This window comes from Dendrobates tinctorius, unplaced genomic scaffold (genome assembly GCF_039654945.1).
Source record: "Dendrobates tinctorius isolate UK_male_01 unplaced genomic scaffold, ASM3965494v1 ptg000211l, whole genome shotgun sequence".
NCBI classification, from domain to species: Eukaryota; Metazoa; Chordata; class Amphibia; order Anura; family Dendrobatidae; genus Dendrobates; species Dendrobates tinctorius.
Genome location: NW_027361878.1, coordinates 12,313,580 through 12,332,765, shown reverse-complemented (window position 1 = coordinate 12,332,765; position 19,186 = coordinate 12,313,580). Strand labels below are relative to the sequence as shown.

At 45.3% G+C, this 19,186-nt stretch overlaps 1 protein-coding gene across 2 annotated transcripts in view; it reads right to left on the bottom strand.

Annotated features, from left to right (window-relative positions):
* The window catches only part of LOC141058267 (serine/threonine-protein kinase MRCK alpha-like), a 212,206-nt gene that overhangs the window by 101,623 nt on the left and 91,397 nt on the right, over positions 1-19,186 (bottom strand). For both annotated transcript variants that reach the window (XM_073554451.1, XM_073554452.1), the window contains exon 2: positions 10,763-10,854. In XM_073554451.1, the coding sequence (XP_073410552.1) occupies positions 10,763-10,854 (92 nt within the window). The remainder of the gene's footprint in view (positions 1-10,762; positions 10,855-19,186) is intronic.

The window sequence follows — 19,186 nt, the reverse complement described above, 5'->3', positions numbered from 1 at the left end:
GCTCCAAGAGTCTCCGCCTCACAGTGCGTGCAGATGCACTCACACCTGCCTGCTGCCATTCCGGAGCAAGCTCTGCACTGCTGGTAGCCCGATCCCGCAGCTGAAACACTTTTAAGAGACGGTCCTGGCGCTTGCTGGTCTTTCTTGGGCTCCCTGGAGCCTTTTTGGTAACAAGGGAACCTCTCTCCTTGAAGTTCTTGATGATGCGATAGATTGTTGACTGAGGTGCAATCTTTCTAGCTGCGATACTCTTCCCTGTTAGGCCATTTTTGTGCAGTGCAATGATGACTGCACGTGTTTCTTTAGAGATAACCATGGTTAACAGAAGAGAAACAATGATGCCAAGCACCAGCCTCCTTTTAAAGTGTCCAGTGGTGTCATTCTTACTTAATCATGACAGATTGATCTCCAGCCCTGTCCTCGTCAACACCCACACCTGTGTTAATGGAGCAATCACTGAAACTATGTTAGCTGGTCCTTTTATGGCAGGGCAGCAATGATGTTGAAATGTGTTTTGGGGGATGAAGTTCATTTTCTAGGCAAATATTGACTTTGCAAGTAATTGCTGTTAAGCTGATCACTCTTTATAACATTCTGGAGTATATGCAAATTGCCATTAGAAAAAATGAAGCAGTAGACTTTGTAAAAATTAATATTTGTGTCATTCTCAAAACTTTTGGCCATGACTATTGAAAACCTTCTCTGCGTCTACAGATAAAAGACCTAGTGGCGTGGAGCTAGTTTTTTCCTTGGAAATGATAAGTAATGTCTTAATAGTATTATCCTGGGACTCTTGTCCTTTGACAAAGCCTACCTGATCATTATTGACTAGGGAAGGAAGTAAAGGGGCTAGCCTCTCAGCTAAGATTTTAAATAATTTAAGTTCTATCTTTAAGAGCGAAATCGGCAATTATCGAAGGGTCTTTACCTGGCCTAGGGAGCATACTATTGCCTGTCTCTACAGACTGGGGGACAAATCCAGCATTTTCATCAATCGCATTGAAAGTTTTTGCCATTAATGGAGAGAGTTGTTACCTACAGTTTTTATAAAACACTGATGTGAATCCGTCTGGACCAGGGCATTTACCTGACGGAGAGGGCCGTATTGCAAAGTCAACCTCTTCTACTGAAATCTACTCCTCTAAAGCTTTCCAAACTAAACTACTCAACATAGGTAGGGTTGCTTCCTGAATGTATTCTTTTATCTTATAGGAGAAGTTTAATGTGTGTATCACTGCCATTATGTTTTTTTTTAACAAACGGAATTAACGTAGCAGATGCATGTGGATGGAGCAGTCTGGATAATTGTCTCCCGCACTTGTCCGATAGTTCATAGAAAAAACGTTTAGATTATTCCATGGCTTGAAGATATTTTATCAAAAATTTCTCTCTTTTTTGTGTCAAGTCAGCAAGCATGGAAGCAGAGAGCGTTTGTGTTAAATTTCAAGGGAATGAATTTGCTGTAATAATTCATCAACTTTCTGAGCTCTCTCTCTAACCTAGAACCATGCTTTATCTGATTCCCTCTTTTTTTTTTTTTTTATATATATATATAGACAAAAGTTCTGACGGTACTCCTAAAATGCTCATTTTAACTTCAGGATTGTACAGCTATTCATACATGGATTTTAAAAGCAAGTACACCAGTCTCACCAGGATTAAGATATACACATACTTGCATATCTTGTGTAGTTACTCTATGGACTTAAAAAAAAAAATGGTCCATTAAAATGTTCAGGAAACTTAAAAAATAAAAATGATTAAAACAGTCATTCTTACATGGATTTGACTCGCCCCAGAGGCAGTGGGGTACTCGATGCCGGGCCCGATGATTTCAATGGGAAATGTCACAGTGGCTATGACCCGGTCCGTGGCCTCAGGCAGTCGTGTGAAAGGGGTAGAACGATGAGGATAAAGTTATTGTGGTGATTCGTGACGCCACCTGTGGTTTCTAGTCAGAGTGACCAGCGCTGCGGTGTTGCTTCTCTGGGATGGATGTTGGGTGCAGCTATGATGTTGTAGCCCTCCACAGGTAGGGCTGTAGTCCCAGGGCAGAGTAGATGAGGTTGTTGGTGGGGTTTTGGTGTGGTGTGGCTGAATGGCGCAGGAATAAAATGGAGGACACAAGGGCATGTAGTTCCAAGGCTTTACTCACAGTCTGGAGCGCACACAGATGCCCGCTTCAGTACTGAGTCCTCCAGGGAAGGGGTCCAGATAACTTCCAGATAAGATGAATTGCACCCTTCCAGCTTTCCCAGTCAGTGTGTTCCTTTCCTGGCCGTCTCCAAACACTACGCTGCTTAAACTCCTTCTTCCACTTCAGCGCTTCACAATTATCGTTCTGGGCCAGCGACTGCGACTCCTGTCCAGACAACGTATGTTTTCCCATTCCTGTGATTCTATATAGCCACCTTTCCAATCGGAATAACTGTGGTAGGGGCGATGGTCCATAAAGCAACTAAAGCTATCGGCTTGCTAGTGGCACCCAGAGGAATGCGAGCTAGGCTAGGGGCCGTTCCCTTTGCGACCAGTCTGGTTCCTTCCTCCACCTGACAGCAGTCAGCGTGGAATGAGACCCACGGGATAACTTTCCAACCGTGTCCCTGGAAGAACCACTCTTCCTACGGAGAATCTGCTGTTTTAGTCCAAACCGTCTGGCACTCCGCATATAGCCAGGAGCTGTGCAGACTACGTCTTCTCCTTCCCTCCCTCTCAGGGGATCTGTCTAACCTCAGCCTAGAATCTCCCGCCTTGCTCCGCTCCGCCCACCTCCCAGCACACTTCATGTTCCAAGCAGGGAGCCATGAAGGGTGCTCTGCTACACTACTGTGTGTGTGGGTGGGTGTGAGTGTTGGTCTGCTGGTCGGGTGCATCCACCTTACCTGTTAGTGGGATACCACACCTCTTGTTGAGGTGCATTACCTCTGTGGTGTCTGGACCCGCAGGGGCGCCACAGATTGTTTCAAGCCTCGTCATATCAAAGATTTATACAACGTATGTAGTTTGTATTGTGAAGTCTGGTGACAGATTCACTCTAAGGGCTCACTCAGACATAACATTTTCACAACTTTCACCCTATGGGGCCATTCACATGTCTGATTTTATATAGGAGACACGTCTCCAATTTTTCGGACATGTCAGATCAAAATCAGCAATTCAAGTCACTGGGTACATAAAAATCGAACTGTACTTGGATGACATGAGAGCGTGGTCGGATTTTCACAGACTGTTATAGAGGAGGTGGAGAAACTTATTTCTTCAAGTACGAGATAAATGGATGATACTTGAGCCACACTAGTCAAGTAAGATCGAAAATAATATTTTTTGCATGTGAAAAAATTGGATGTATAAATGAGGCCTCAAGCAGACTACAAAACGTTGCATATCCTAGGTCTCCTATATCATACACAGCTGGCGTTTGCAGCCATATGAAAGATCTTAAGACACTGAACTTAGTACTTAGCTGTCAGTATCTAGAACATGTGTTCCTCAGCTCTGGATGTTGCCCTTTATGCAAAGGTCTTTTCAGGCAAATAAAATTACTCTATTACTTTTTTTTGTTAGTAACTTGTTCTGTTCTCCTAATTTAACAGAAAACTATGACAACAAAACTAAACAGACAACACTGTGTCCTAAATGTTGACAAAGGACAAGAGGAGCAGATTGTTCCAACAAAGCATCTAAACCACTCCATTACACAACCCCTTGGTCCCTTAGTGACCCAACATTCCCCCATGGGTTTATCCTGTGTGCCCTCAAATGCCGTTAGTCTGAAGAGACACATCCTACGTGTGCTCATCCACACAAATGCAGAAATTGTCTTATTGCATTCAATATTCTGGTCTTAAAAAAAAAAAAAAATTAAAAAAAAAAAAAAAAAAAAAATCAGAATTGTGCATGCTACAAAGTTTTCACAAAATACTGTTTAATTCTCTTGCATATGGGTGTATGTCCAAACACTGCTGCAGGCGATTCATATGCTTAACATCAGAACACACACCTCTTCTTCTTCGGAGGTGTTTTGTCGATGGGGCACGACTGCAGACGTCAAGCTGATTGACAGCTGGCTCCCCAAACTCAGGAAGCGAGGAGCCAGCTGGTAATCAGTATGACGCTGCCAGTCGTCCATGGCCGGATATTCAGAAGTGCAGCCAAGGCAGTAGTGATGACAGTAGTGGGGGGGAACAGAAGCTACAGAAAAGGTTGCAACAGTACAGGGACGCAGGTCGCTCAAAAAAATGTGGCAGCTTACTACATGGGCAGATGCCCTCATGTCTGGGGCGAAACGGACAAAGGAACTCCTAGGCGTAGTAAGTCTGAACAGGGTGGACGCTGCGGTACCGGATGAAACTGTATGACCCGGGCACATACTGAAAGACACAGGGAAGAGTATAGGGAAAGTGGAGGATGTGGACTGTATGGAACCCTATGCTGATGTTGTATCAAATGTGGATGTGCTGTAAACAGAAAGAAGTAAAGTTATACGTTTGAAGTTGAAACTGGACTGTCTCTGTGTGCATACGACTGGAGGGTGTCTTAAACATTGTAGCAAAGATCCTGAAGGTGCGGAGAGCAGAGAGGCAAGTACCCTGCCAATGGGACATTCTTTGTATGTGACGGGAGACCAGGGCACGCAAGAGCAGATTTACTCAGCCTCGACTTCGACCGTGGCATTCCCTCACAGTGCTTCCAAAGGATTTAGGTGGTATAGGTTTGCTGGACTGACGAAAAATCTGGCATCCGCTCATGCAAGAATCTTAAATATTCTGCACTACAGTGAATCTAAACTGTGGGTACATATGGCCTATGAGTCTTGTCATGCATCAATTTCCACTCTACCATGGACTTGGCCTATTATGGCCCGGAATAACATCCCTATTCCATTTAGTCTCAGGCTAACACTCAAAACTGTCCATATTCCCAGTATAAAGGGAGTTCTAATTGACCCATTAGGACCATTATCCCCAGTAACAGATAACTCAAAATTCCCATCCGGAGTCTCTTCAAGCCTTTTTTCTGGTGTAGCTCCAAGAAAAAAGCCTTGTGTCTTTATCATGTGGCCCCTGAGGGTTTATTGCTAGCGAGAAATTCTTTTGAATATATTCAACTAGGGCATTTTTTTCTCTACATTTGCCAGTAATTTAGAATGGGTGCGCCCGCTTTATTCGTTTGAATCCCTATGTATGGCTCCCACTAATCCTGCACATGCAATCTACAATATCTATAAGCTTCTATTAGCTAGTGATCCGGATATGCTTCCCCCTTATTGTAAGGCATGGGAAAGGGAGCTCCATCAAACCTTTACAAGAGAACAATTGTATGTTTCCATCTCTCAAATCTAATGTAGCCACTAAAGCTCAGGAAACTAGTTATAAAATAGTATCTAGATGATATCGAGTTCCTTCGGTTTTACATAAACGGTTCCTGGCAGTATCCAACTTGTGTTGGCAATATGGGGCCCATGTGGGTTCGATGTCGCATATATGGGGAGCGTGCCCGGCCTTGGCGGCTTTCTGGGAGGGTGTTTTTAAAAGCCCGGAAGCAATTCTATTTGTTTCCCATGCCCAAGAATGCTTTTAAGAAATTGTTATTAAGGCACCTTCTTCAGGCTGGTGGTAATTCCATGACACTGAAGTCGTTAGACCCGCCTTCGCTAGAGGAATGGTTTGGAGAGGTGGCTAGAGTTCACCGGATGGAATCCCTGATAGCCCATACACAAGAGGCAGCTAACAAAGTGGCTGCAAAATGGTTTCATTGGGATTCCTTCTTATCCTCATCGATGTGTAATAAAGTGCAGGAAAGAGTGTCACCACGAAACAGACGGACCAACAGTTAAAGGGGGGGGGGGGGTTACTTACAGGGAATAATACAGGCAAAATAAAGGTGCAGTGCTGATATTATGAGAACAAACACTGGAAACAGTAAAAAAAAAAAAAAAAAAGATAGGCAGGATTTGACAATCTTAACAGGGGTTCTCCTATGAAGGCACTTAGTCTGAAGAGGTCTTGATTGAAGGGTCGCTCATCTCCCACGTTGGCGCCGAATCATCAGCAGTGCTTGTCGTCTGTAGTCCTTCTGTACTCTGGCTTTACATGCCTCCACTGGGGTCTCAAGGATTAATGCTGGAGGCAGAGGGGGTACTGGGCAAACTGGGTCCCCTCTGCTCCGAGTCCTTTATCTAAGCACAACAGCCTCTCCCAGGGGAAACAACACTCCATCCCCTGTTAGATCTCTCAGCACGGATCACTGCCTCTGCACGTGCTGCTGTCTTCGCACTGGACACAGACTTCACACGGGGGTCAGGACACACCTCATCTGTCACTGCAGACTCCAGCTTTACGTAGTCACGGGCTACGGTCTCTGCCCTCAATCTCTATACAGGCCTTCGCTTCACTGCGGGTCTCAGGGCACACCTTTGTTGTCTCCGCAGTACACAGTCTCACGCACTCACGGTCTGCCGTGTCTGTGCACGGTACCCCGGTCTTTATGCTGTGACCGGGAGCTCTGTCTCTCCCCCAGTCTGCATCAGCGTCCTCCCCCGTCTGCTGCCCAGGCTGCTCTGAGGAAAGCGTGAACCGTTTTCTCTGCTGGCTTCCTGTGCTCAGCCCCTTCTGTCCCCCGGGGAACCTGCTGCCCTGCTCAATGGTTCCGGGCATGGAGCAGAGGAGGCAGCCCTCCCCCAGCTCTTCCTGCACTTCACCCCCTCACAGATGTACCAAAACATGCTAAGATAATAGCTACCTTATCCTTTTACGATATTTGATATGCCGGTATCATACGCTGTCTGCCTTTGTGATTTGTCCTCATGGTCCTTTTAAACATTTCTTCTCTTTTCTCTTCTTCTTGCTATTTAGTTTAACAGGTTGTCAATTCACTTGTGCAATCTACTATTGATACAGTATGGTTATTTGTTTTCATGTAACTAAACCATTTCCTATTTCAGCAGTTACTATGCCTTATGGTGTGCTCGTTTGAACCTGTTGATATGTTTGTTTTTGTTGTGCATTATTTTATAAAACAATAAAAATTCTAAGAAAAAAGTTAATTTATTTCAGTTCAATATAAAAAGTGAAACTCATTATATAGAGTCATTACAGTGATCTATTTCACGTGTTAATTTCCGTTAATGTTGATGATTATGGCTTACAGCCAACGAAAACCCAAAAGTCATTATCGCAGTAACTTAGAATAATTAACAAAAAACACTTGTAAAGGCTTCCTAAGGGTTTAAAAAGGTCCCTTAGACTGTTTCAGTAGGCTCCACAATCATGGGGAAGACTGCTGACTGGACAGATGTCCAGAAGGCAGTCATTGACACTCCACAAGGAGGGTAAGCCAAAAAAGGTCATTGCTAAAGAAGCTGGCTGTTCAGAGTGCTACATCCAAGCATATTAATGGGAAGTTGAGTGGACGGAAAAAGTGTGTTAGAAAAAGGTGCACAAGCAACCGGGATAACCGCAGCCTTGAAATGATTGTTAAGAAAAGGCCATTCAAAAATTTTGGGGAGATTCACAAGCAGTGGACTGCTGATGGAGTCATTGCTTCAAGAACCACCACACACAGATGTATCAAGGACATGGGCTACAAGTGTCGCATTCCTTGTGTCAAACCACTCATGACCTACAGACGCCAGAAGAGTCTTACCTGGGCCCAGAAGAAAAAGAACTGGACTGTTGCTCAGTGGTCCAAGGGGTTGTTTTCAGATGAAAGTAAATTTTGCATTTCATTTGGAAATCAAGGTCCCAGAGTCTGGATGAAGAGTGGAGAGGTCACAATCCAAGCTGCTTGAGGTCTAGTGTGAAGCTTGCACAATGAGTGAGGGTTTGGGAAGCCATGCCATATGCCCGTGTAGGTCCACTGTGTTTTATCAAGACCAAAGTCAGCGCAGCTGTCTACCAGGAAATTTTTAAAGCACTTCATGCTTCCCTCTGCCGACAAGCTTTTTGGAGATGGAAATTTCATTCTCCATCAGGACTTGGCATCTGTCCACACTGCCAAAAGTACCAATACCTGGTTTACAAACAACAGTATCACTGTGCTTGATTGGCCAGCAAACTCGCCTGACCTTAACCCCATAGAGAATCTATGGGGTATTGTCAAGAGGAAGATGAGAGACAGCAGACCCAACAATGCAGATGAGCTGAAGGCTGCTATGAAAGCAACCTGGGCTTCCATAACACCTCAGCAGTGCCACAGACTGATCGCCTCCATGCCACGCCGCATTGATGCAAAAGGAGCCCCGACCAAGTATTGAGTGCATTTACTGAATATACAGGGTGGGCCATTTATATGGATACACCCAAATAAAATGGGACTGGTTGGTGACCCAGACTGGTGTGCTGAATTTGCAGAATGAGCAAAACAAAAATTGGAAAAGGCCCCTCAGTTTACACAGAACATTATGTTCAGTGATGAATGAGGCAAACTTTTTTGGGTGGACCATTTATATGGATACACCTAAATAAAATGGGAATGGTGACAGTTTTCTTGCGTAGGGTGTCTTGCATTGAAATCTGCTGCAATGACCCGGGTACTGTGTTCACCAGACATCAACACAATTTCTATCCTCTCCTCACATTTTAACCTCTGTGACATGTCAATGGCTGTAAACAAAGAGAAACTTGTAAATAACTCATGAAAGAATAAAGTTACGTTAAAACCAAGCACATAGTTTTTCTTCTGAAATTCTCAATAAAGTTTGATGTGTCACATGACCCTCTTCAGGTAGAAAAAAAATAAAGTTGGATCCAAAATGTCCGACTTCAAAATGGCCACCATGGTTACCACCCATTTAGAAAAGTCTTCCTCCTCCCATATACTAATGTGTCACAAACAAAAGCTGATATCACCAACCATTCCCATTTTATTTAGGTGTATCAATATAAATGGCCCACCCTGTACATTTCAGTAGGCCACCATTTCAGATTTTAACATCATTACTTCTAGCTGGTGTTATAAAGTATTCTAATTTACTGAGGTAATGACTTTTGGGTTTTCATTGGCTGTAAGCCATAATCATCAACATTAACAGAAACAAAAAATTGGAATAGATCGTTCTGTTTGTAATAACTGTATATAATATACGAGTTTCACTTTTTGTATTGAAGAACTGAAATAAATTAACTTTTTGATTATATTCTAATTTTGTGATTAGCACCTCTAAAATACAGTGCTGTAACTTGTAAGATGTAGAGACAGAAAATACATTCCTTACAGGTTTTCCATGTAGCGCATGACAAAATGATAATGATTATTATCCACCACCTTTAGGCTATGTGCCCACGTTGCAGAAATGCTGCAGAATTGTCCGCAGCATTTCCACAACTCCCATCTGGGGGTAAAACGCATGCGGAATTTGCATGCGTTTTCCCACAAAACACAAACGTTTTGCAAGTGTTTTTAGCTTGCAGAATGCTTGCGCTTTCCAAGCCATTTGAAGCATTGCTTGGAAAAGTGATTGACAGGTTGGTCACACTTGTCAAGCATAGTGCTTGACAAGTGTGACCGACTTTTTACTATTGATGCTGCCTATGCATCATCACTAGTAAAAGATAGAATGTTTTAAAAAAAATAAAATAAAAAAAATAGAGATATAATTACCCTCCGTCGGCCCCTGGAGTCCTCCCGGTCCTCAGCGGCGCTGTCGTCAAGTTCCGTTCCCAGGGATGCATCGCACGAATGACCTCTGATGACGTCGCGGTCACGCGACTGCTACGTCATCTGGGGCGATTCTCGCAATGCATCCCTGGGAATGGAAGTTGCTGGCAGCGCTACGTGCACCGCTGAGGACTCCAGGGGGTGACAGTGTAAGTATATCCCTATTTGTTATTTTAATTTTTTTTTTTTATTTTTTATTTTTTTACAGGAATATGGTACCCAAGGCCTGGAGGAAAGTCTCCTCTCCTCCAGACCCTGGGTATCATCCACACATGAAGCACTCACTTTACGGATGGTGGGCATGGCCACATGCGTAAAGTGAGCGTTTCAATGCAATCCTATGGCGGCGGAATCGTTGTGATTCGGCAAAATTAATGGACATGCTGTAGATTTTTCTGCTATGCGATTCCGCAGCGGAAAAATCCGCAGCATTAGCACAGCAGTTGCAGAATCCCTTAGGATTGCATGGGATGCGTTTTACCCAGCGTTTAAGCGTTTCCGCAGCAGCAAAAATGCTTAAAAAACACATGGGCACACGGCCTGAAAGTTGCATTTTGAAAAGGGATTGTCCAGAAATAACTGTTAATTGCCTATAGGCTTACAAAAGGTAGAAAATAAGCTGTACTCATCCTCCCCGCTGCTGTCCCAATCTTTGTTGACAGGCTGTAGTGGTGATGTCATTATTACAGTGCATAACCACTGCAGCCAATCACTGAGCTTAATGGCTATGCTGATGTAGACCGAATAATTCATTGGGTCCAGTGATTGGCTGCAAAGGTCAAGTGCATTGTATTAATGACACCATCACTGCAACCAGTTAACAAAAACTGCAACAGCAGATAGGCATCACTGGACCTGGAAAGTATTGGCATGTGATATTTTCTACCTCTGTAAGCTTAGGAGACAATATACCTTAATCCTGGACAAATTCTTAAATTGGCTAAAAAACATACAAATAGTCTAAAATTGAAAAGTGCTCAGAAAATTCTATAAATCGCAAGTATAAGACAGAACTGCTAGACAAACTGCACCTTCCTGAGAAATTAAATAAAATATAGTTATAAGGATTTCCTGTGTATGTACAGAAGTCAGATACTGCTCTTACCTCACCAAATGCTCCTCTCCCAATTACTTTTAAAATCTCAAAGTCTTCTCTTTTGAGCCTCATTTGTTTGATCTTTGAGGCAAATGGCTCAGCTGAAAAAAAAAATAAATAAATAATATTTACTTGAGATTCAACTATATAATCAATTTTCCATACCCACTACACATTTTAAGATTTAGAATAGATCTGTACTATTTTATTTTTTATTTTTTTTTTTTAAACCTGCAAATCACATTAAAATGTACACTATTTGAAGATCATAGGGAACATTTCCACAATAAGGCTGGAGACACACTAATGTTTAAAAATTCGGTCCAATGTTGATCCAGAAAAGTAGGACTAGTGACATTTGAGTACAACGCTATTTTTTGGACGTAAGATCCGTCTGACATGAGTATGCAATGAGTTTCATACAATAATTCTGTCATTTCAAGCAAGTTTACTAACTAATAAAACAATCTCATACAACGAGATAGAGGTCATTGAGATACTCAGTGCTTTAAGTCTGTAGTTGTATTTATTTCATTTTGAAATAAATACAAGAACAAATTGGTGTGGGGTCCCATTTTTTTTTTTCCCACTAACCAGCTGATGGAAAGCAGACAGCTGAGAGCTGGTCTTAGTAGCATGGGAAGGGGAAATAAACATGGAGCGTCCTAGGCTGTTAATATGTCACAGCCATCTACCTAGCCTATACTGGTTATTACAAGGTAGGACTCCCCCAAAACAATGATGTGGTGTCCCCCCTATATATAATAACCTGCAAAGGCTAAACAGAGAGCTGCATGCTGATATTAATATCCTGCGAAGGGGCCATGGATATTGGACCCATCCCAGACTACGAAAATCATCTCTCAGCCGCACCAGAAATGGAGCATCCACTAGATGTGCTGATTCTGGCGCTTAGACTCCGCCCTTCCCACTTGCCCTGGTGCAGTGGCAAGTTGGGTAATAGTACTGGGGTTGAGGTCTGCTTTATAATATCTTAAAGACCCCCCCCCCCTATTACTAGCCCCATAGTCAAACGTAATAAAGACCGCTTAAAATCCTTTATTTTAAACTAAAAACTCCCCATCCAAAGAAAAAAAAACACAAAGTAATCCTCACCTGTCCACAAATAATCCCTATTTGACGCTGTCCCACAAAGAACTCCAGCTATTAGTACATCAGGTTGGTTTGTTGAGCGGTGTCATGATGTGACCGCTCAGCAAGCCAACCGCAACACACAGAAAGAGTGAGAATGATCCTGCAGTGTGTAGCACTGACGTCAGTAAGGTCACCAGAGTTCATAGCTGATGAGCCCCCAATCACCTTACTGACATGACCACTCTCATTGTGAGAAAATTCTCACGATGCGAACAGTGAGGTCAGTAAGGTGACCAGGGGTTCATCGGCTATGAACTCCGGTGACCTTACTCATGTCAGCGCTAGATACTGCAGGAGGGTTCTCTGGGAAATCAGCATTTTCTTCATGTGGGCATTTTGCCTTTACAAGTACTATAGAATTGATAGAATTATATATTGAATTTAAATTAGTTGTCCAGACAGAAATCATTGATGAAGGTCATCAATATGAGATTGGGAAGGAAGGGGGGGTGAGGTCCAACACCCAGCAACCCATGACCAGCTGAAAACCGCTCAGCTGGACACTGGATGTAGACAATGTATAGAGCATCTCCAAGGAGCCTCATTAATTGTTGCTTCTGCAGACCAGCCGCTATTCTATGTATAGGTCATCAATTTCTTCAGAGAACCCCATTAATGAAGTTCGACTTTTTTTTTTTCAACCTTAAAAGGGAATCAGTCACCCTTTTTTTGGCCTTTCAGCTGCCGGCATAGACATCAGGGGCTTATATACAGCATTCTGTAATGCTGTAGATAAGCCCCCGATGTAACCTGAAAGATAAGAAAAACATGTTATATTATACTCACGGAGGTGGGCAGTCCGGTCCGATGGGTGTCGCCGTCCCGTCTGGCGCCTCCCTTCTTCAGGCGATGACGTCCTCTTCTCCTGTCCTGTAATGGCTACGGCGCAAGCGCACTGCTCAGCCCTGTTGAGGGCAGAGCAGAGTCCTGCAGTGCGCAGGCTTCGGGAGAGGTCTGGCCCGCCTGCGCACTGCAGAATTCTGCTCTGCCCTCAACAGGGCAGAGCAATGCGCCGGAGCCATTTCAGGATGGGATAAGAGGACGTCATCGCATAAAGGGTGGCGTCGGACCAGACCGCAACACCCATCGGACCGGACCGCCCACCTCTGAGTATAATATAACGTGTTTTTCTTCTCTTTCAGGTTACATCGGGGGCTTATCTACAGCATTACAGAATGCTGTAGATAAGCCCCCGATGTCTATACCGGCAGCTAATAGCGCAAAAAAGGGTGACAGATTCCCTTTAAAAATATCACAACTTCAAATGTTTTTCTATATGAAACAAGGTTACAGTGTCTTTTCAACAAAAGCAAAAAAGTGAAACTACATTGGAATTTTTGGGTTGTAACCCGGTTGCCAAATGAAGAAACATTTGAGATAAATACAGCTCTGGCAAAAAGTTAAGAGACCACTTCCAGATGTTCAGTTTGTCTGATTTTTCCCTTTATAGGTATATTTGAGTAAAATGTAAATTGTTCCTTTAGTCTATAAACTTGACATTTCTCCGAATTTCCAAGCTCTAAATTTTGCACTTTTTTTTCTGACAAAGAAAAATGGTCAAAAGAAAAAAAAGAAAAAAAAAAAAAAAAAGTGCTTTCAGACCTCAAATAATGCAAAGAAAATAAGTTCATAATCATTTAGAAACAATACTAAATGTTTTAGCTCAGGAAGAGATCTGAAATCAATATTTTGTGGAATAACCATGATTTTTTAAAAACAGCTTTGATAATCCCGAGATTCCGCATAAATTTTAACAAATTCAAGGCTTTACCAATCTTCAGGGATGCTCGACAAAAGTGGCCCTTCCCTTTTCCATTTCAGTGGGGGGCATGGTTCTTTACGATATCTTGGTATTCTTCCACCCTCCAACCCACATACTAATTACCAACTTAATATTCGACCCTTAATATGTGCCATTACTCGGGAAATACAATCTTGGGACAACTTTTAAAATTATCTTTCGCGGGTAAAGCTCTCTTTATTAGAGTTGAGCGAAACGGGTCGAAAAAATTCAAAAGTCGCCGACTTTCGGCAAAGTCGGGTTTCATGAAACGAAACCCGACCCTAGGATGAGGTCGGCGACTTACGCGCCAAAGTCGCGTTTCAAAAGTTTGTTTTGCGCTCTTTTTCAGCCAATCAGGATCCACGGACACTGTGGGCAACGTGATGACCTAGGCACGGGTCACCACCATCTTTCAGAAGGGCATGCAAGTGATTGGCTTGCTTTGGTGGGCGTCACAGGGGGTATAAAAGGGCGTGCACGCCGACCGCCATCTTACTTCTGCCGAACTTAGTATAGGGAGAGGTTGCTGCTGATTCTGTAGGGAGAGCGTTAGGCAGGGAAGACGACAAAAAAACTGCTTCTGCTGCTAGCGATTTGGCCTGCACAACACACCAGTCACTGTGTGTGTAGTGCAAGGGGAGGCTATATTGTGGTGTATCAGTGGTGTTGGTTGTTGGGCTGCCTTTTAAGGCTTCCTGACACGCTGGCATTGCTGTTTACCCACTGCTCCGCAAACTGCTTTTTTAAAAGCAATCCAATCTCCCTTATCCTCTAGTCACTTTTGTCACAGCTGTGCCATCGAGCCTGTCACATAGCGCTCAGATATCAGTGGGCCTCACACAATCCACAAGTGTCCAGTGTCCAAAAGTGTGCGCAGAGATTCAAAATCTCCATTATCCTCTCGTCACTTTGGTCACAGGCAGCTGTGCCATCGAGCGTGTCACATAGCGCTCAGATATCAGTGGGCCTCACACAATCCACAAGTGTCCAGTGTCCAAAAGTGTGCGCAGAGATTCAAAATCTCCATTATCCTCTCGTCACTTTGGTCACAGGCAGCTGTACCATCGAGCGTGTCACATAGCGCTCAGATATCAGTGGGCCTCACACAATCCACAAGTGTCCAGTGTCCAAAAGTGTGCGCAGAGATTCAAAATCTCCATTATCCTCTCGTCACTTTGGTCACAGGCAGCTGTGCCATCGAGCCTGTCACATAGCGCTCAGATATCAGTGGGCCTCACACAATCCACAAGTGTCCACTGTCCACAAGTGTGTGCAGAAATTCTAAATCTCCCCTGTCCTATAGACACCTTGTACCTTGTTTTACATTACTATATAGTTTGTTGGATTTTGTCTACATTTCTACCAAAAATGAGGAAGGCTGGTGGAAGAGGCCGTGGAATTGGGCGGGGGTTGGCAGCTGGTAATGATGGTGTTGGTGGTGGATCTGATGGTAGTGGCAAGAGCAAAATAGGACCGAATGCAGGAGGTGCTGACCCTGCGTCATCGTCTGGCTACATAAGGCCTCGAACGCTTAGTTTTCTAGGAGTTGGCAAACCGCTTTTAAAGGCAGAGCATCAGGAAAAAGTTTTGTCTTACATTGCTGACTCAGCCTCCAGCTCTATCGCCTCCTATTCTTCAGTTGTAAAAAGTAAAAGCACTGAGTCGTCATTGGAGGCTCATGTTCATGAACCACACCTTTCCTTGTGTCCTTCACCCCAACCAAGATTGAAGGATGACGCAGGCCATACTACTGATTACTCCATGGAGCTGTTTTCACATACCATGCCTGGATTATCAAGTGAAATGGTGAATTACCCAGGCCAAGATGAATCTGACATGGAGTGCACTGATGCACAGCCGCTGATGGATGATTCTGCTGGTACATTCACTCAGAGCACTACATTGTCCTCGCAGTGTACAGAGCCAGATTTTGACCCTGATGAGACTCAGGTGCCCCTTCCCGCACACTATACCACCATACACGGTGACACAGAGGAAGGTGCACATGACATAGAAGAGGAGGTGATGGATGACCCAGTTGTTGACCCAGATTGGCATCCATTGGGGGATGAGGGTGCTGCTTCCAATAGCTCAGATGAGGAGCATCCACAGCAGACATCGACATCGCAACAGCTGTTATCTGGCAGGCCCGGAGCACTCCAAAGACAGGTTCCAAACATCAAAAGAGTTGCTGGACAGCTTGTCCAGAGGGTCAAAAGATCACAGCGTGCTAGGCCGCAAAATGTCTGCCAAAGTAGGAAGAGTGCAGTGTGGCACTTTTTTGAACAAAATCCTCATGATCAGGCCAAGGTTATCTGTAAGAAGTGCGCAAAGACCTTTAGCCGAGGGAAAAATCTGAAAAATTTGAATACCAGTTGCATGCTTAGACATTTAACCAGCATGCACTTGCAAGCGTGGACACAACACCAAACCTCAAGTGCCACATGTGCAACTGATCACAACGAAGGTAGTCAGCAACGCTACATTGTTTCCCCCACTGTAAGCCCACCGGTTAGCACAGCAGCAAATGTTGAGGTGTCGTTGCAAGACCACAGCAGTCAGGGAATCCCACTGTTATATCAACGAAAGACTGATTCTAGGCCATCAGAAAGAACACCAACTCCATCACCATCATCAACCCTCTCAGTCCGCCCTGTCCACCGCTACTTCCACCATATGCAGCTCTCAAGTCCAGCTCACCCTCCCAGACACTATGAGTAGGTCAAGAAAGTACTCAGTCTCTCATCCGCGTACACTGGGTTTGAACGCCCACATTGCCAAACTAATCTCGTTTGAGATGATGCCCTTTCGGTTGGTGGAAAGCACAGCTTTCCGCGAACTCATGGCCTATGCAGTACCACGCTATGACCTACCCAGTCGCCACTTCTTCTCTCGCAAAGCCATCCCAGCCCTCCACCATCATGTGAAAGACCGCATTGTCCATGCACTCAAGCAGTCAGTGAGCGGAAAGGTGCACCTCACAACTGATGCATGGTCCAGTCGGCATGGCCAGGGCCGTTACGTGTCCATCACTGCGCACTGGGTTAATGTGGTGGATGCAGGGTCCACAGGGGACAGCGGTGGTGGGACAGTGCTGCCTAGCCCACGGTATAGGAAACAGTTGGCTGTAGGCGTTCGACCCTCCTCCTCCAGAAGCGAAAGCTCGTCCACAGAGCGCAGTCGTACGAGCACTCCATCTGCAGCTGCCACTGTTGCACACGATGTGTCCCCCTATCGAGCAGCTAGCGGAAAGCGTCAGCAGGCTGTGTTGCAGATGATGTGTTTGGGCGACAGACACACCGCCGAGGTGCTGGCCAAGTACTTGAAGCGACAAACTGAGTCATGGCTGGGCAGTGTACATCTTGAGGCAGGCAAGGTAGTTAGTGATAACGGCCGTAATTTTGTGGCAGCCATAGCCCTTTCAAAACTCAGCCACATACCTTGCTTGGCTCCCACCTTGAACCTGGTGGTGCAGTGCTTCCTCAAAAATTATCCGGAGTTAACAGCCCTGCTCCAGAAGGTGCGAAGACTGTGCGCGCACATCCGCCGGTCGCCTGTACACTCTGTTCGTATGCAGAAGCTGCAGCAATTGCTCCACCTTCCCAACCACCGCCTCATTATCGACATTGCAACAAGGTGGAACTCCACCCTGCACATGGTGGAGCGGCTGTGCGAGCAGAGGCAGGCCATAATGCATTTGTGGGAGGATACACGGCCAGGCACTTTGAGAGCAGACATGGAGTTGACAGGCGTGCAGTGGTCGAAGCTGAAAGACCTTTGTAAAGTCCTTCAGTGTTTTGAGGAATGCACACGGCTGGTAAGCGCAGACGACGCCATCCTAAGCATGAGCATCCCACTTATGCGTCTGCTCATGCAAACTTTGACGCACCTTAAGGAGCAGGCGTCTACAGCCAATGTTGATGAGGAGGAAGAGGAGGAGGGAATCCTTGATGACATTCAGCCATTGTCTGCTCAGGGACCTCTCCTGGACGAGGTGGATGAAGAAGAGGAGGAGGAGGAGGATGATGGGGATGATTACTTAGGGGAGGAGGATGCATCTCGTGGGGCAAGTGAAAATGTTGGCGTGGCAAGGTCTGGTACAGGGTTTGTGCGTGACTGGAGGGATGTGGATTTGCCAGAAAGTGCTCCTCCACCCAGCACTCGCAGTGCATCATTGACACCGGGAACATTGGCCCACATGTCAGATTATGCCTTGCGGATCCTAAAAAGGGACCCCCGCATTGCCAAAATGATGAACAATGACGACTACTGGTTGGCCAGCATCCTGGATCCACGCTATAAAGGCAAATTACAAAACATCATGCCACAGGAGAACCTTGACCTAATATTGGCTAATAAACAAGCAACTCTGGTAAATCGGTTGCTTGAGGCATTCCCAGCACACAGCAGCGGTGATGGTTCTCACACGAGCCGTACGGGCCGGGGGCAGCTTGGCAGAGGTGTTCGTGGTGCACACAGCAGAAGTGGCGTTGGAGACAGGGGTTTCATGACAATGTTGTGGACTGATTTTTCAAATACCGCTCACACAACTGGTAATACTGCATCGATGGAAAGTGACAGGAGACAGCAGTTGTCAACTATGGTTACAAACTACTTTTCCTCCCATATCGATGTTCTCCCACACAGGTCATTCCCCTTTGACTATTGGGCCGCTAAACTGGACACCTGGCCTGAATTGGCCCAATATGCCTTACAGGAGCTCGCTTGCCCAGCTGCAAGTGTGCTATCGGAAAGAGTCTTCAGTGCAGCTGGATCAATCCTGACAGAAAAAAGGACCCGTCTGTCAACCCAAAATGTGGATGATCTAACCTTCATTAAAATGAACCACGCATGGGTTTCCAAGGATTTTGTCCCACCTTCCCCTGATGACACATAGGGTGACAGAAAAATGGCTTGCTTTGGTCCACCTTTTCCTGGTACTTCACCTATTTCGCCTTTTGCATCAGCTGAATGTCCAACATCAACATATGCCACTTTCTAAAACTCCATAACTGTGCTGCCTCCCCCCCCCCATGGCCGGGGTCACCACCTACCGCACAACACCGTACGAGTGCCGTTGCCCTGGACAGGTGGGTAGGCCGACTCTTGGGCGCGGGCACTGGCACAGGGTCCCTCATAGTGCAATCAAGTGTCTCTGACGGTGGTGGTGCACACCCGCCGTCAGACACACCGCTGTACTATGAGGGGCCCAGCGCCAGTACCGACGCCCACGAGTGGGCCCCCCTTGCTTGGGCAGGGCCCCAGCATTTGCAATCTTTACCTCTCCCTGCTCCTCCGCTGTGTAATCTGGGCCGTCAAATCCATACTGTGCCTGACACCGTCTGAGCCTGCCTCCTGAGACATATTTTGAATGTGTACGCTATCCATACATGTTATCTGGGGATACGGTACCCTTTCTAACCTTTGTGCAATCACGTGCAATCCATACTGGGCCTAACACCGTCTGAGCCTGCCTCATGCTGTATAGACATATA